This window comes from Cyphomyrmex costatus, unplaced genomic scaffold (genome assembly GCF_001594065.2).
Source record: "Cyphomyrmex costatus isolate MS0001 unplaced genomic scaffold, Ccosl1.0 scaffold219, whole genome shotgun sequence".
Lineage (NCBI taxonomy): Eukaryota > Metazoa > Arthropoda > Insecta > Hymenoptera > Formicidae > Cyphomyrmex > Cyphomyrmex costatus.
In genome coordinates this window covers 1,497,026-1,512,470 of record NW_017276246.1, presented here as the reverse complement: position 1 = coordinate 1,512,470, position 15,445 = coordinate 1,497,026, and the positions used below count along the sequence as shown (strand labels likewise).

General features: G+C 45.3%; 1 protein-coding gene across 3 annotated transcripts; it reads left to right on the top strand.

Annotated features, from left to right (window-relative positions):
* The first annotated feature begins 3,443 nt into the window (after positions 1-3,443).
* Positions 3,444-11,791, top strand: CARPB (Carbonic anhydrase-related protein B). 3 transcript variants are annotated; one of them, XM_018539645.1, is made up of 10 exons: positions 3,444-3,829; positions 7,212-7,323; positions 7,904-7,954; positions 8,068-8,396; positions 8,585-8,680; positions 8,776-8,842; positions 9,594-9,748; positions 10,833-10,961; positions 11,037-11,082; positions 11,282-11,791. In XM_018539645.1, the coding sequence occupies exons 2-10, from the start codon at positions 7,260-7,262 to the stop codon at positions 11,296-11,298; spliced, it is 954 nt and encodes a 317-aa protein (XP_018395147.1). In that variant the 5' UTR covers positions 3,444-3,829; positions 7,212-7,259; the 3' UTR covers positions 11,299-11,791. The 3 variants fall into 3 exon arrangements, with proteins under 3 accessions (XP_018395147.1, XP_018395149.1, XP_018395148.1); XM_018539647.1 differs by lacking the exon at positions 3,444-3,829 and adding an exon at positions 4,271-4,410; XM_018539646.1 differs by lacking the exon at positions 3,444-3,829 and having other exon boundaries at positions 6,978-7,323.
* Positions 11,792-15,445: the final 3,654 nt, after the last annotated feature.

The window sequence follows — 15,445 nt, the reverse complement described above, 5'->3', positions numbered from 1 at the left end:
TTTTTATGCTGAGGTCAATATAGGTAATTATTCTTACTTTTCGTTCTTTGTTTCATTCATCTGTGGAATTTGCATTTGCAATCTGCGTTGAATGACTACTAATAAGTACGATATCGGAAACTGATAGTATAATTATATCGTTACAGTCAAAGCTAATAATAATGCACGAATTACTATTCATAAGCCGCACCATGCTTGTAGCATCCAGTTATAGCAATTACGCGTTCAAACGATCATTTAAAGAGTTGAAAGCCCTCTGAGATATTTACCGTCCCTCCTGCGGAAAAGCAAGCAGGATGCATGAATTACTTCTCTCTCTCTCTCTCTCTCTAATTTAAACTTCCAAAATTCGCAAGGTAATCACTAATTTAAACTCGTATTTTCGACTTGAATAATCATACAGGAGCATTTTAGAGCGTTCACGAAATATTATACGATATGGAAACGTTGTAGACGTTAATAACGGTTCTAAAGCTGCCTAAAGTTTTGACAGAACATAATGTCACGTGACACGGCTAATTGCCTCTATACATTTTCGCAATGATGAACCGCTATCTCTCGTGTAAGTGGAACACTCGCGTGTTAGTCAGACGAAATTGTAGAAGCAGCTGTGTGATAAATATTAAGAAATCTTGATGGCACGTACTCATATTTTTCAAGACAAACTTTCATTCGCCACATTTCCTTAATCGACTTGTTCGTTCAAACAGCATTTTATTTATGAAGAAGACAATCCACAATTTTCCCTCTTTACAAACAAACGTATGTATATTTACGCACGTATCAAAACTGAGTAAACGTATATCAAAACGTTTGCATAATTTACTCCGCTTTAACATACGTTTCCGCTTTGTAATGGTTCCATAAATTTTCTCCTCTCCACACCCTTCCTGTGCAGTGCCTCTTTTTATGCCGCCTCTCGTCGTTAGACTATCGGACATCGACCAAAAACACCGCCCTGAATTTGTCCAGTGGCCATAGGCTTTCGTATCCGACGGCGTCTCTTGACGTGTTCCCGAAAGAGGCGAACTAGTTTGCTCACGCCAGGGCGACACGATAGCCGTTCAAATACCCCCCGCCCACGTTGTCTGGGAAAGCGCTTTTTACATTTTTGCATATCCATGAGAGCGTCCCGGCTCGCGCTCGGTGAGCTAAGTCCGCAATATCGATAACCCATAATCGTCGTCACTCGTCGCCGCCGCCGCCGCCGCCGCCTCTATCCGTCGTTATGAAACGTGCCGAAGCGAGGCTCGGGCATAAGTCTCGTGGCAAATCCAATATCTACAAACAGGCGTGCATGTGCAATGGGCAATCAGATGCAGCCGCGAGGGTGGCATCATGATGTTCGGACGCGTCTTATCGATTCGGGTGGTCGCACGATCGTCTAAAAGCTACCCTCTTTCTCTCTCTCTCTCTCTCTCTCTCTCTCTCTCTCTCGCGTGCACGATGATGAGAACGTGGAGGACGAGGACGAGGACGAGGACGAGGACGAGGACGACGACGACGACGACGGCGACGGCGACGACCTGCTGGAAGAGCGGCGTTCACGGGGGGGCAATGCCGCTTTGAAAATCGATAAGCGCCTCCGCGTAGAGTCGACCAGTCAGGGGCTTTTCGGTGTATCCGCGCGCCGGAGATCCTGGCGGGGGCGCCTGGTGACCTCGAAACGCCAACGCCAGAGGATCCCCGAGCGTAATTTCGCCCCGATGTGTCTATCGATATATATACTCTCACAGCGGTGCCGGAAGTCGCCGCCGTAAAGTTCCGCGGACCGATGTCGATGACAGGATTAACGTTAGGCGATGCCGCCTACATCTCTTGCCCGGGAGGAGCCGAGAGAGGCTTCCTCAATCGAGGGAAAACGCGAGAAAATTCACGAAAATAGAAGCGTTCCTGCGGAGAGTTCTCTGACGGTGATATTCTCGGAACGTGGAATTAAATATAACTGTCTCCATTCTCTCTCCGGAAACATATACGGGCAAAATTTAGAAAGCGAAAGTCATCCTCTGTAAAATTTTTTTTAATTATTTACTCAGACTATATATATATATATATATATCACACATATATATGTGTGTGTGTACGTATTTATTACTTATGCTAATTATTGAAATGTCAAATGATATCGATATTAATATCGCTAGTAATCTACACGCATTGCACATGCAACATGTATATACATCCATAACATTTATCGTATAAATATCTATGATATTTTTTATAGAGCTTGTATACGTTAATACCTATCGTATACCGTTATAATCTGCGTCGCGTCGTAGCACGTACGTACAAAAACAGGTTAATGGTCAACAAACATGTTGGTTATCAATAAATTCGCGCAATTTATCTAATTTCCGCAAACGCGATAATTATAATTCGAATATCCGTTCAGAATTGTATATCTGCGTTTGTGGTGGTTGAAGAAATATCCAGACGGGATGGGATCAGTTCGCCGATATCCCCGATGGATTCTATAAATTCCTGGCATACTTCTCCGGAAAGCGGGGAGCAACCCTGGGATCGACCGAACGAACGCCCGATATAATAGCGCGCTCTGGTTACGCGCGGCAAGTCTCGAGAAGAAAAGAAACGCGAATCCGATGGCCGGAGAGGGACGAAGGGTAAAGGCGAGAGAGAGAGAGAGAGAGAGAGAGAGAGGAGAGGGATACGCTCCAAGATTTTCCGACCCTCGATCCCTCTCCCTTTTGTGCAATCGAGCGCCGCCGCCGCTTGCATACAAAGGGAAGGGAAATTGCGGAGAGCGGCTTCGAGGTCGCGCTCTACGACATTGCGCCCTTATCCGGCTTACGATTCCGGACGCTTCTCGCAAGAGCGGGCTCTCGCCTCCTACCGAAGGAGCGCCAACCCACCCCTTTGAGGCAAATAGGTCAATTCGCCGTAATTCGAGCCGGCTCGCGCGCGGGATTCCTTCATGACTGAAGGACGGAGGAGCGTCTCTCCGGGTGGTGCTTTCATTCCTCCTCTTGTCCCGACTCATACCAGTGGCTTGAGTGCGCAAACGTCCTGACAAGAAACGATGATGATGGCTGTGAGCGAGCGAGCGAGCGAGCGAGCGAACGGAGGCACACAAGAATCTCGTCCCCCGTGTCCGGACGCGTCGATGCGGCGGCACCGTACAAGCGCGAACGTAGCGAGCGAGTTGAGCGGGACGCGCAGGAGGCGAACGAATACGAAATAGATCGCGCGCGCGAGGGAGCGAAGAAGGAGGGAAAGGGAAGAGAGAGAGGGAGAATGGAGAGAGCGCACACGCGGAGGGTAGAGAGGAAAGGCACACCTGGCGCGTGCGCCACGATAACGTCGTGGGTGAAAGGGAGACACCGAGGGTAGCTGGTGCGCGAGGGAACGAGAAAGGAATTCAACCGGGAGAAGGGGTGTAGGGGGTGAGGACGCGCGAGGAGGGACGTATACAGTCGCCTCGTAGGGCAGTCGTTCCTCCTTCGTCGTTCCTTCGCCGCCGTGCGCTTTTAACGAAATTATTCCGTGATCGAGGAAAAAAGAAATCGGTAGGACAGGTGGAAAGAGGAGGAACACGAGAGAGAGAGGGAGAGAGAGAAAATATTCGGGAGAATAAAAAACAGGGAGTATCCGTGGGAGAAGGCTTTCCGGGCGCCGCGCCGGGTCGCGAATCTGCCGCGACGCGCACGGCGGCATCGTCCTCCGGCGGCATCGTCCTCGAAGAGGACACCGGCCTGCGTGGCGCGCGTCGTCGTGGCCGCGATCGACGGCGAAATCGGTGGAAGAAGTGGTGCGCCGGCGGAGAAGGAGGAGGAGGAGGAAAAGAAAGACGTCGTCCTTTTCGTCGTCCACGGTCAGTATTATACATCCCCCTATTAGTGATCTTCTTAACGAGTATAGTTAAACGTTACGAGCGAAACGCAACACACACAGAGGGGGGTAGGCTCGCTCCCTCTTTCTTTCTTCGGGGGAGAGTTTTTCGCCGGCTCGCGCGCGTCGAGGTCGAATCGCCACGACGATGAAATCGGGAAGCGTGAGGACAGCGCGGAGTAACAACGCTCTGCGATCGCCGCTTATTGATTTCCGTAAAAGGGAGACGCCGCGCGCGTTCCCCATTTCGCGTTCTCGTCACGCGAATTTTCGGCCGCACACCGCCGTTCGTTCGTCGCCGCGTTCCTGGCCCCCCCCCCTCCCCTCCCCCTTGTCGCACCTGCGTGTACCTTCTCTCTCTTTCTCTCTATCTTCCTCACTTCCTCTGGTTCTCTCTTTCCCTCTATTTCTCAATCATCCTCGATCAGCACCCGTAACCCGCTTCCGCGTCGAATGTGCTGAAGACGAGGGAGGTTTAGTTGACAGGATAAACGTCAGGATGTGTCTTCGTCGCGTGACTGCGCGCGGTGTCGCGAAGATGATATGAAAAGCAAGACGATCCAGGTATGAGGTAGCGAGCAAGTGAAGCATGAAGCTATCAAGTAGAAGCGATCAAGTAGAAGCGGGATATGAGGAAATAGAGACGCGTAAGGGAAGTACGCGCGGTGTGTGAGAATACAACGTATGTAGCAGAAGCGCCGATTAAGGGATGAAGGAATCGCGCGAATCTTTATGAGAGAGGAAAGTAATCGGTAGCGAGAAGCGATCGAGAGAAGCGTGAGAGAGACGGTCGATATGAGATTGCGATGAGAGAAAAGGGGGACACTCTTCTTCTATGTGCGAACAAGACACCCGTCGCCGCCGCCGCCGCCGCCGCCGCGTCGGTCCTTACCATCGCGTTGTCTGGGATTCAGAACGCGCGGATGGAATGTTTGTTGCTCGGGATAGAGAGAAGCTCGCCGGCGGTGGGTACGTCGTTCGATTAATCGATTAGCGGTGATAACAATTTGAGTTTAGCCACTCGCTCGGCCTGGAAACGCGAAGCAACAAGAGATGAACGCTTGCACTCTGGTAATACGGGGTAAATCGATCAAGATTCCTACGCGCATCGTTTCCCGTGGGTATGGACGGACCTCGCGAAATATCGAGTCGATCCCCCTTCGATTCGTTAAATAAAAACTAACGAAGCTGAACGTACCACAAGTGATAATTATTTCGAACGATATAGCGATAATTTGATGTGATCTTTTTCGCGTGAAAATAATTAAATTGACTAAATTGTATTGGATATCACGTTTCTTTGATTAAGCATGTGATATTTTATTAAAATTTGTATTTGTATAATGTATTGATTTTCAAAATACGAGACACACGGAATTAGTCAGTATAACGCCAAGTATAATTGTCATTGTTTTCAACAATAACTGCTGCAAGTAATAAATAGTGATAGTAAATATATATATAAATATATTGTGAATTTTTTTTTCTCTCTTGTAAAAAACTTTATGTTTCGACTTTATTGTTCGATTAATAATCGCAACACATTGCTTCTAAAAACAAACTAAACTGTACTAAAAATCTAGATATAAATAACACTGATATTTCTCTAAATGTTAAGTAATTTGTATGGTAGATAACAGGTTGACAAATTTAAAAAATGTCATAGTACAGTATCGAATTTTTCTTCGTCAGTTTTAAAGCGTTTCACTTTAGAAATTTAAACGATTCGTCTAGAATGAAAAATATTAAACAATGACAATGTGATTAGAGAGCTGGTTTTTATTGGCGCAAGAATTGTTTTTAACTGAGATTAGCCCAATTCTCTTTTTCTTTTTATGTCACGGATATAATTTTATAACATATGACATAGAATATTACTTATTTTAGCCTAGAAAGAGAAAATGAGTTTATATTTCAATTTTATGAAATTCATTGTTAAATTTTAATCCTCCTTCTCTAAGTGAATTTTGTAACGAATCTACCTTGTACAATCTAATTGACTATTTTTAGTTATATTTCGTATTTCGTACATTTATTTCTAACGAGAACAGCGAAAATTCAACAATTCAAGCACAAACTTCTAGCGTTTTGGGAGAAAGTCCGTTTGTATCGGTCGATAGGCGACTAAAGCAGGATGAAGTGGCTACGTGCGAAGCTCGGTGCGAAGCACGATCGATGGGCTCGAAGGCTTGAGATATTTCAACGGCGAGTTTCGATGCGCGATAAAAGTATCTATCTCGAAGACACATCGCGCGAAGTCAAGGCAAGAAAGAGAGAGAGAAAGAGAGAGGGGAAAAAAGAGAGAGGGGGAGATGGAGAGGAAGAGAAAAAGAGAATAAGCCGCGCGGCTGACGCGGCGACGACGAAGAGTGGCCACCCTTTGAAATTCACGAGCGTGAGGAGAGCACGTACTCTCTCTCTCTCTCTCTCTCTCTCTCTCTTTCTCTCACACACACTAGCTGGAGTCTTCTTTTTTTTTTCTTCGTGTGGACGGACGTGTGGAGATCTGATCGATCGATCGAAGCGAGCCGCGCACTCGAGTTTTCCCTGACCTAAGAATACACCGCTCGAGTACCGTGGAGGAACCCGGGGTGAAGTGGACTCCACAGAATGGACCAGAGTGGGGATCGAGCGAAGAGAGAACCCCGCCCCCATTTAAGCGACGCCGGACAACGATGACTGCGGATTTTGTCTCTTCTTTCTTACTCGTATTTGCTCGGACTTGCGGTGCCTCACTCGATACTTTCTTTGTTACACGCGTTCCGCGAGAAAACCGCGAATGGCGAAAGAGAGAGAGAGAGAGAGAGAGAGAGAGAGAGAGAGAGAGAGAGAGAGAGAGAGAGAGAGCTTTTTCCCCTTGCTGAAGACAACGGATGACTGATCCGGTTTCGAACTTGTTGTAACGGCACGCCGATACGCGAGAATTCACACGAACGCGAGTCACCCCGCGAACGTTATCGTGCCACACGATAATCCTCTCGTGCGGAACGAGCGTCAGAGATGCAAATTCGACGTCGATGTTCGTCGGCGTCGGAGTCGTCGCGTTGCGTGACGTCGAACGATTAGATTAGACCCGACGACGGTGGTTCGCGGATTTTCTTTCTTTCTTTTTCCTTTTCGGAGGGGGCGGTACGGTTGACGGATCAATTACGTTATCGTGGATCGTCAAGTTTCTCTCCCTCGAAAGTTACCGGAGCTCATCGGAGTCTCTCGTGGATGGTTCAGGCTGTTGAAAATTACCCCGAGAGGGCAAAAGTCGCGACCTCCGCGGGCCTCTGAGGGGCACGTGAGAGGGTACGCGACACGCGAGCACTTTCGAGCCCAGCCCCGTGAATCAACTGGTTCTCCTTCTCTCTGTGCCGCAGAAACGAGCCGAATGATGTTCAATTGACGAAGACCGCACAGCGCTAGGAATGGCCCCCTTCAGTTCCGTCTTCCTGGGTGTCTGGGGAGTGTTCGTTGTCATTTTGATCAAAGGTTTGTATACCCAACATTTTTATGCGTTTCTAGTATTTTTTTAATACGTGATTGATCTCATCTCAATAGAAAAATCTTTCTATTGTCCTACATTTACCACCTTGTAAACATTATTTTGAACGTATCTCTTACCATCTTGCAAATATTATTTTTAACGTGTATCGTAAAAATTTCTTCTTCTTCTATTTAAAACAATGTTATATAAAATGAAACAGGCATATTCGATATACATATAATAAAACGTTAATTTATTTTAATTCACAATGTATTTTGATTCCGACGTATATTTATCAAAGTTTTACGCTACTATTATTAGATTTCTTCATAAGTGATTCGAGTACTAAAAGCTTTTTACTCACATTGGTTCGTCGAATCATAATTCAGTGGATAAATAATATTATGCTATTATAGAAGCTATTATATGACGTCCGGCACATTTACCTAATGCGATTCAATCAATACAAAGAATCCTTTGTCCATTCTCTAACGCCAAACAATACATTTATTCTCATAAATTTATGCTGAATTATCGGATTTCTCATGAAGATTATGTCACTTGTTAACGACGAAACATTTGCAGAATCGACACCCGTTAGCTGGGAGGAATGGTGGACGTACGACGGTATTTCTGGTAAGTCAGATCGATATCGTTATCGATAATATATCGATAGCGATTTTTCATTATCCTTCTCTCTTGTTATTATCTAACGTGTCGTCTGAAAAATTCCCTCGATTATTCGAAAGGACCTGCCTTCTGGGGTCTCATCAACCCGGAATGGTGGCTCTGTAACAAAGGTCGAAGACAATCACCAGTCAATCTCGAGCCTAGTCAACTGCTTTTCGACCCGAATTTACAACCGCTTCATTTGGACAAGCACAGAATCAACGGCGTACTAGCGAACACCGGTCATAGCGTCGTGTTCGCCGTGGAGAACGATACTCGCCATCCCGTCAACATCTCCGGTGGTCCGCTCAGTTATCGTTATCAATTTCACGAGATTCATTTGCACTTCGGCGCGGACGATCGCATCGGCAGCGAGCACACCGTCGATGGACACGCATTTCCTGCCGAGGTAATAAAGTATTTCAAGATCTTCGACATTCCTCGCGATCTTTTCCGTTTCGAAGCTTTTGTTTGTGGAAAAATTTAATTCGAAATTAAATTCTCGTTGATGTGCCAAGTTGAAAAGAAAAGAAAAAAAAAAAAAGTTTTTTAATCTCTTGAATCTCTAAATACACTCGAAACCTTTTGTTCTCGTAGCTGCAGATATTCGGCTTCAACTCGCAGCTGTATAACAACTTCTCGGACGCTCTGCACAGGGCGCAGGGAATCGTGGCGGTATCGCTTCTTTTGCAGGTACACATTCTCAATCTTTCCCGTAAATTCTTATCACACGTTAAATAAAGACCGGAATAAGCGTTACGTCATAGGCCAACTCGGTCCTTTTCTAGGTGGGCGACCTCTCGAACCCGGAGTTGAGAACGTTCACGCAGCAGCTGGATAAAATCAAATACGGAGGTGAGAAATCCAATAACGTAACGAATTCCGGGATAACAGTACTACGCGGAGGAGTGGCGATCAATTCAGCAAAAACGATAATCTAGTTTTAGCAGACGAATTTTAGCTGCATGGAGTTTAAAAATTCTCAGAGAGTTCTCTCATATCAGTTAAGATTAGCATATCGAACGAATTAATACAGGATTACATTTCTTTCATAACAACACGACGAATATTTATAAAATACTGTTTTTTGCAGTGACAAATGATCAATTCGAATAACATTTTAACGATACATTAAGAATTTCCTTCCACAAATTGATAATTAATAAAAATTGAAATATGTATGTATAATAAACGCATGTATTTCTCGTTTCTCCTTTTCTTTTCTCAATAAATTAATGTTTTGAGATAAAAGTACAATTCGAACGAAAAAGTTTCAAGATTGATGTACTTTGAAAAGTTCGATGGCAGCATGCGTTATAACTTTTTAAAAACTTTGCACGGGCTATTGTCGCCAAGTTTTTACCGAGAAGATAAATCGATAATTGCCATCATTCTTTAAGGGAGCGCGAGTGTTCTTTGACGTATGCAAATACAATCGAGCGGTGTATGCACGATAAGTTTAGCGATACGTAACAATATGCGTATCTATCAGCTGTGTGTACCGTGGCATCGGGCAGCAATCGGGCAGTAACACGCGTACCTTGCACGTGTATGCAATACGTATACACGAACGAAGTTGACGTTATCGATCGTATGAATTGCACAGGGCAGGCCATGGAAATTAAACGTTTCGGGGTGCGCGAACTTCTGCCGGACACGAAGCATTACATGACGTACGACGGCTCCACCACGATGCCGGCGTGTCACGAGACCACCACATGGATCATCCTCAACAAGCCTATATACATCACTAAGCAGCAGGCAAGTATCGCCGGCTCTTATAAAATGCATGCACACGCCCCCGCACTCGAGCGTTCGCGCGCGCGACGCCAAGTACGGCGGCCCCACTCAATTATGCAATTCCGATCATTAAGAGAGACAGAGTCTTTGAAACAGGAACGTCGACCGTGCTTTGCGAATAACTAAAGTAAGTTGCGAAATAAGGGTGGAAATAAGGCACTTACTAAGCTCGTATCTCGGAGTAATGTTATCATAAATCACGCTTGACGGATTTTACAGGAGAAATCCTTTTGCTCTAAAAAAAAGTGTTCCATATTTATTCGTTTGTTCTTTCGAGCGTCAAAATTAAACAAGAGACATTTCGATTTTAAGAGAATGGGAAAATTTTCTATACCGTAAAAATAACTAAGTATTTAAAATCTGACTGTTTACGATAATCTTATTGTAGCACATGAAACATATTGCGAATACGTAATTAGCTCAGTGAGTTGCTGTTTAGTTTTTCTCAGGTTTTAATAAAGTCAGCGGCTGACTTTATTAATCGAATCGAGTTTCATTAAGAAACCTTATAAAAATAGCTTCGTGCAGTAAACCGACAAATGTTTGTTTCTGATGTATAACTTAAACAACCTCATAATCATATAATAATATTTGTGATAATCGATCACGTATTTAAATTAGTTATTCATCAGAATTGCAAATCCTGTTATTATTGATATCGATCGCATTCAGCCAGGCAATAAAATCACTTGTACCTCATACCATTCAATTATTTCAATAACGAATGTTGATTCAGATTAGAGATAATTTTCATTTTTTATTTTTTAGGCATAATGTTTATGTAATATTCACACTCACTCGTGATTATAAATACAAAAAATATATCAGTAAATACAATCTCTTTATACGAACGAATTATATTAAATTTCATCATTTATATAAAAATATTATACAATATTATTTTTCTGTTAAATTTAAATAGTTTAATGGTTTTACTTGTACCTTGTACTTCAAATAATTTACAAAAGAAGAACAACCTCCAAATATTAAAATCGAAATTATCTATATTATGCCGTTACAATTCTTATTTTTATAATTATTACAGCTACACGCTCTGAGGCAGTTAATGCAAGGGGACGAAAAACAGCCAAACGCACCGCTTGCAAATAATTTTAGACCACCGCAACCCCTTCATCATCGTCCCGTTCGGACAAACATTGATTTCAATGTTCAGGTATGCTATAATAGCGCAATATGTATCTTTTCTATTACAAAAATGATCTCGCTAATCTTTATATCATATTTTCAGGGTCCGAAGAATTGTCCGACGATGAACAGGGACATATATTACAAAGGTATTAAGCAAACTCGATCAGACTCATACAGATCAATAAAATAGAGAGTTAATACATACATTTCTTTTTTTTTTTTTAATTACGAGAATTTTTATTGGGTTATTATTAGAATCTCTTTGCCTAGGAGCTGTCACAGTTTTATACGTAAAAACGCATAATTTTTCTCTGATAAATTATTCCATATTGTATATCCTTTCAGCCAATAGCTGGAAATAATACCCAGCACTGCCGTGAGGTGATTGACATTCGCAGTAACTACGCTTCTCCCCGGAACGAGCTGGAACTTCGCTGTAAGGAAAAAAAAATTGACATATCAATTACAGGCGGGATGACGCCGAGTCACAAAAAAAATTACGGCAGATAGAACGCGCGAAGAAGACGACCATCGACGCCCATGTTGAGGTCGACATAAAAAAAATGCTTCGTTGTACTTATTAGACGTGAATTGCCAAGTATGTTTCCAGTTAAATCAGAAGAAGAAAAACCAAATATACCTATAGATCACAAGTTAGACGAGATAAGCTAATCATAAGATCTATTATTATATATATATCGGTAAACTATCGAAAAAAAAAGCTATGACTATCGTGGCCTGCGCGAGGGGTTGAGAGATGCAATTATATGTATAAAAATTCACGCGCAACGGAGAGCGCTATTGCGAGCAAAAGTTTATACTATATTCTTGTAATAAAAGCTTGAAAAAACGCAGAAAATGAGACATTCCCCGGTAGTTTTGCTCGATTTTTCCTCTACCCATCAATTAGCCGCTCTCTCCTACATAAAGAAATCAATTCTTCTTATCCTCGCAAAATCCGTCTAAACAATATTTATTTGTTGATAATATATATCCTAGCATTATTTTTAATAAATATTCGAAATTTCGGTTGAATTTTTTCATCATCTTCGCTGATTAGAGACTGTTGCACATTTTGCTATTATCGATTGATATTCCTCACGGATTTTCTTATCTAAATAATAGTCTCTACTCTTCAATATTGTTAGTGACTTCGAAGCAGTTTGCTATCTGCAAAGTAGTGATGTTACTGATAGGTCAAAGTTAAAGTTTGCAGAGAGACTTGAACTGAATATCGCGAGTGCACCTAGTCGATAACGCAGAATTCGCGAGCAAAACCCGGTTAATCCTAGCTCGACGTTCAAACGGCAGCCTTAACGTCGCGGCTATCCGAAGGGAAAATCGATTTCTCTTCGACGTAGTTGCGCCTGCACCAGGCAGACCATTATCAGCTTTCAGCGGATTCCGCGCTGTCGCGCCTCTATCGCTTTACGTCCTTGTTGTAACCGCGATTCCACTGAGGTACGCGAACTACGTAGAGCAATCTTCTCGGAATCCTTGCCTCATCGCGAGGGACCAAGACGCACCGAAGAAAAGTCTCAAAGAATGTCTCGAAGAAGCAAATGGGAGGGGGGTTAAATGTAGGAAGGGGAGGATATTACTATCATTGAACCGCTACCCAGAATTCGACGGTGCTGCCCGCAAACGACTATGCGACTAGGAAACCGGAAAGGGTGAACGCACACACAGCGGGGGTGTAGTGAGGGAGGAAGAGGGAGGATAGAGAGGGAAACGCAAAGTGGGAAGGTTCGTGAGAGAAAGAGAGAAGAGTTTAAGCGGGGGTGGAAGGCGGAGGACGCAGAGGAGAGGGCGCCGCGTGCGCGAGAGGGACGGGTACGCGGATACAGATCCGTCGTGTCGGTGGCCGCTGCGGCAAATCTGCGGCTCTCCGCGGCCGTTCGTCGAAAGACTGAGAGTGACGTGTTATCAGGGCACCCGGCCTGGATTTGGGTGCCGGCGCGCTGTTTCGCAATCCTTCAATCGGTCGCCTTGGTGTGTGTCTCCCGGAAACCTAAGGCCGTATCTTTTCCCCCCCTCCCCCTTCCCCCTCGAAGGAGACCAAGAGATGATGGGCGCCGATGATGAAACGATCTCCGCGCGATCTCTGTCACGTCCCTCGCGCAATCCAGCAGAGATCGAATTTCACCAGAGCGACTTGTGCGGATACCCGTTGTCGCCGAGGCTCCGCCGGTACAGAGATTAATTGATCGCCGAAGAGAGGAAAGCATTGCAGGACATCGATGTCAGTCGACGACCTCATGGCGCAGGTGGGGGGTGTTCTCTCGTGAGAGCGAACACGGAGAAGTTTACGACGGAGTAGTACGCGCGATAAGAAAAAACGTCGACAAGTGCGTGTATAATAGCGACGTCGGAACGCATCGCCATTTGTTTCGAAGGGAAAAAGAAACGAAATAGAACGTTCTTCGTTCACTCTTTCACCCCTCGCAGGGAATATTCCGACGCTGAGAAACACATCGTGTACGCGAAGGTCGTTCGTCTCAATTGATCTCTCGGTACGCAACCGTGGTGGTGTAGTAGACGACAAAGTTATTGCGCGAAGTCGCTGGACCGCGGAGCGGTAAGTTGCGGAGAGAACGACTGCGCGACATGGAGTCGATGGAATTCCAAGGGTGTGGGGCACAGTGTACGTTCGTCTTTAAGGTCGGTGGGAAGCTGTAAGCGGTCCCGTGATTGGTTAAACGCGTCCGCGGGATTCTTTTTCGCCCTGTTACACGCGCTAATTCGAGTCCACGAAGCGAGTTTACGTGTTTGAGGTAAACTGATGAGGGCCTGCGGTTGATGGCCGACCGACATCGCGTTCGTCAGGTCAGCCAAAGATCGGCTAACACCGCAGAGGAAAGAGGGAGCAGCGGGGGGGGGAAGCCGGAGGGAGGCCAAAGGGGATCTCAGTTGATCGGCGAAGTTCAGTACCGCGACCGACGTCGCTAATTCGCGCGACGAGGTACCTCGACGACGTACCTCACGAGCTAGATGGACTCTAGTAAACTGAAACTACCCCTACTGCCCGCCGTCAATTCGACGAGAAACTTTCGCCCAACTCAATTACGCTGCAACCGTGTCATATTCCGCGCCTGCGAAAGCCAGAGGAAAGGTGACACCGACCTACTCTTCGCCGCAACTCGGCAGACTCGTGTTCCATGAAAGAGCTAATTGTGATACTACGAACGCTTTGGGGGGAGGGGGGGGGGGAGGGAGGAGGCGGAGGAGGAGGCGGCATGTTAGTAGCACCGTTAGCGGATTCAGCAATTAATATGGCGAGACAGGCATATTCCGTCGTTGATTAATATGCTGACCGCGTAGACGAGCACCGAAGCGGGATTTAAAATTCATATCGCTCGCATAATCGATAGTTTGTCACGCGCGCTCTCTTTCTGATTTCGATTCTACTTATGTGCGAGCTGCATATTAAATAAACAGCAACGTGTGCGATCGTCGCAAATGGGAGACTTGTCCTGGTACCTCAGACGCGAGTAAGTGTATTCCACTCCCGACGCCGGTGTGTAATAACGTTAAGAATATAATTTATATGAGACTCGTAATCTTCTTCCAGATTATAAGTCGCAGCGGTTATAAAGGAGAGTGGCTGGACTGGCTTACGGTCCGCGCGCGCTTATGGCGCTCACTTAATCAGGATGAGCTTTGAGAACTCGCTGACAATGCTGCTGGCGCGACGGAACCTGGAGAACTGGTCTGGCGAAATGAATACCCCTGAGAGAAACAATGGAAGCGTCCACGCGAGCATGACGGCCTCATTCGGTGTCGCGGACGGCACGCTTAGACGGCCAGAAATGAGACTCTTGAGTAAGACTGAGAAACTTCTCGTCCGTAATTCTGTTTCCTCCCTTTTGTTCTACTCGCGCAATGCTGCCCGACATTTCCGCACGCATTCCGCCCTGTCATTCGTTTTAAATAGTTTATACGAACTTTCACGCGCACGTGTAAAAATGTAGCTTTTGCATTTTAAATTCGTCTATCAATATAGATGCTAGAAATCAAGAATTGTGATTAACGATCGTTTCGTATTAGTTCTTTCTTACAGCTCGAGATAGTTCTCCTCTAATCTGTCACAAGCCATCTGTTATTCCAGCAATGTAATATTTCTCCTTTTATGCGCGACATCTTTTGTAGGCCGCCGCGTCCTATTCTTCTGCCTATATTAAATTCCTATTTTCCGGTAGTGATAGCAGTTCGCGCTCGCTTCCTACTCGTATCTAACGATATCTGACGACTATAAATTTGACGCGACGCAAGCACGAACCTTTGATGGGATGCCGCGACAACCGCAAAGTATTGAGTACACAAACAATCGATTACGCTGATGCGAGGCCTTTGTTTTGCAGGTCGTCAGTGAAACGGAGAACTGTTGTCGTCGTCGTCGTCGTTACTGTGTTGCGGTGGAGCCAGCTGCCTGTTCTCGCCTCAAGGCGAGAAGAGGATCAGACGGGAGATCAGTAGACATCGGGTGGACACCGATAAAAGGACGGTGTT

Coding starts and splice junctions, on each gene's coding strand:
- CARPB (XM_018539645.1), top strand. CDS start 7,260: ATGGCCCCCTTCAGTTCCGTCTTCCTGGGTGTCTGGGGAGTGTTCGTT. Junction 8,843..9,593: donor GGATAAAATCAAATACGGAG/GTGAGAAATCCA, acceptor TGAATTGCACAG/GGCAGGCCATGGAAATTAAA. Junction 10,962..11,036: donor ACATTGATTTCAATGTTCAG/GTATGCTATAAT, acceptor TCATATTTTCAG/GGTCCGAAGAATTGTCCGAC.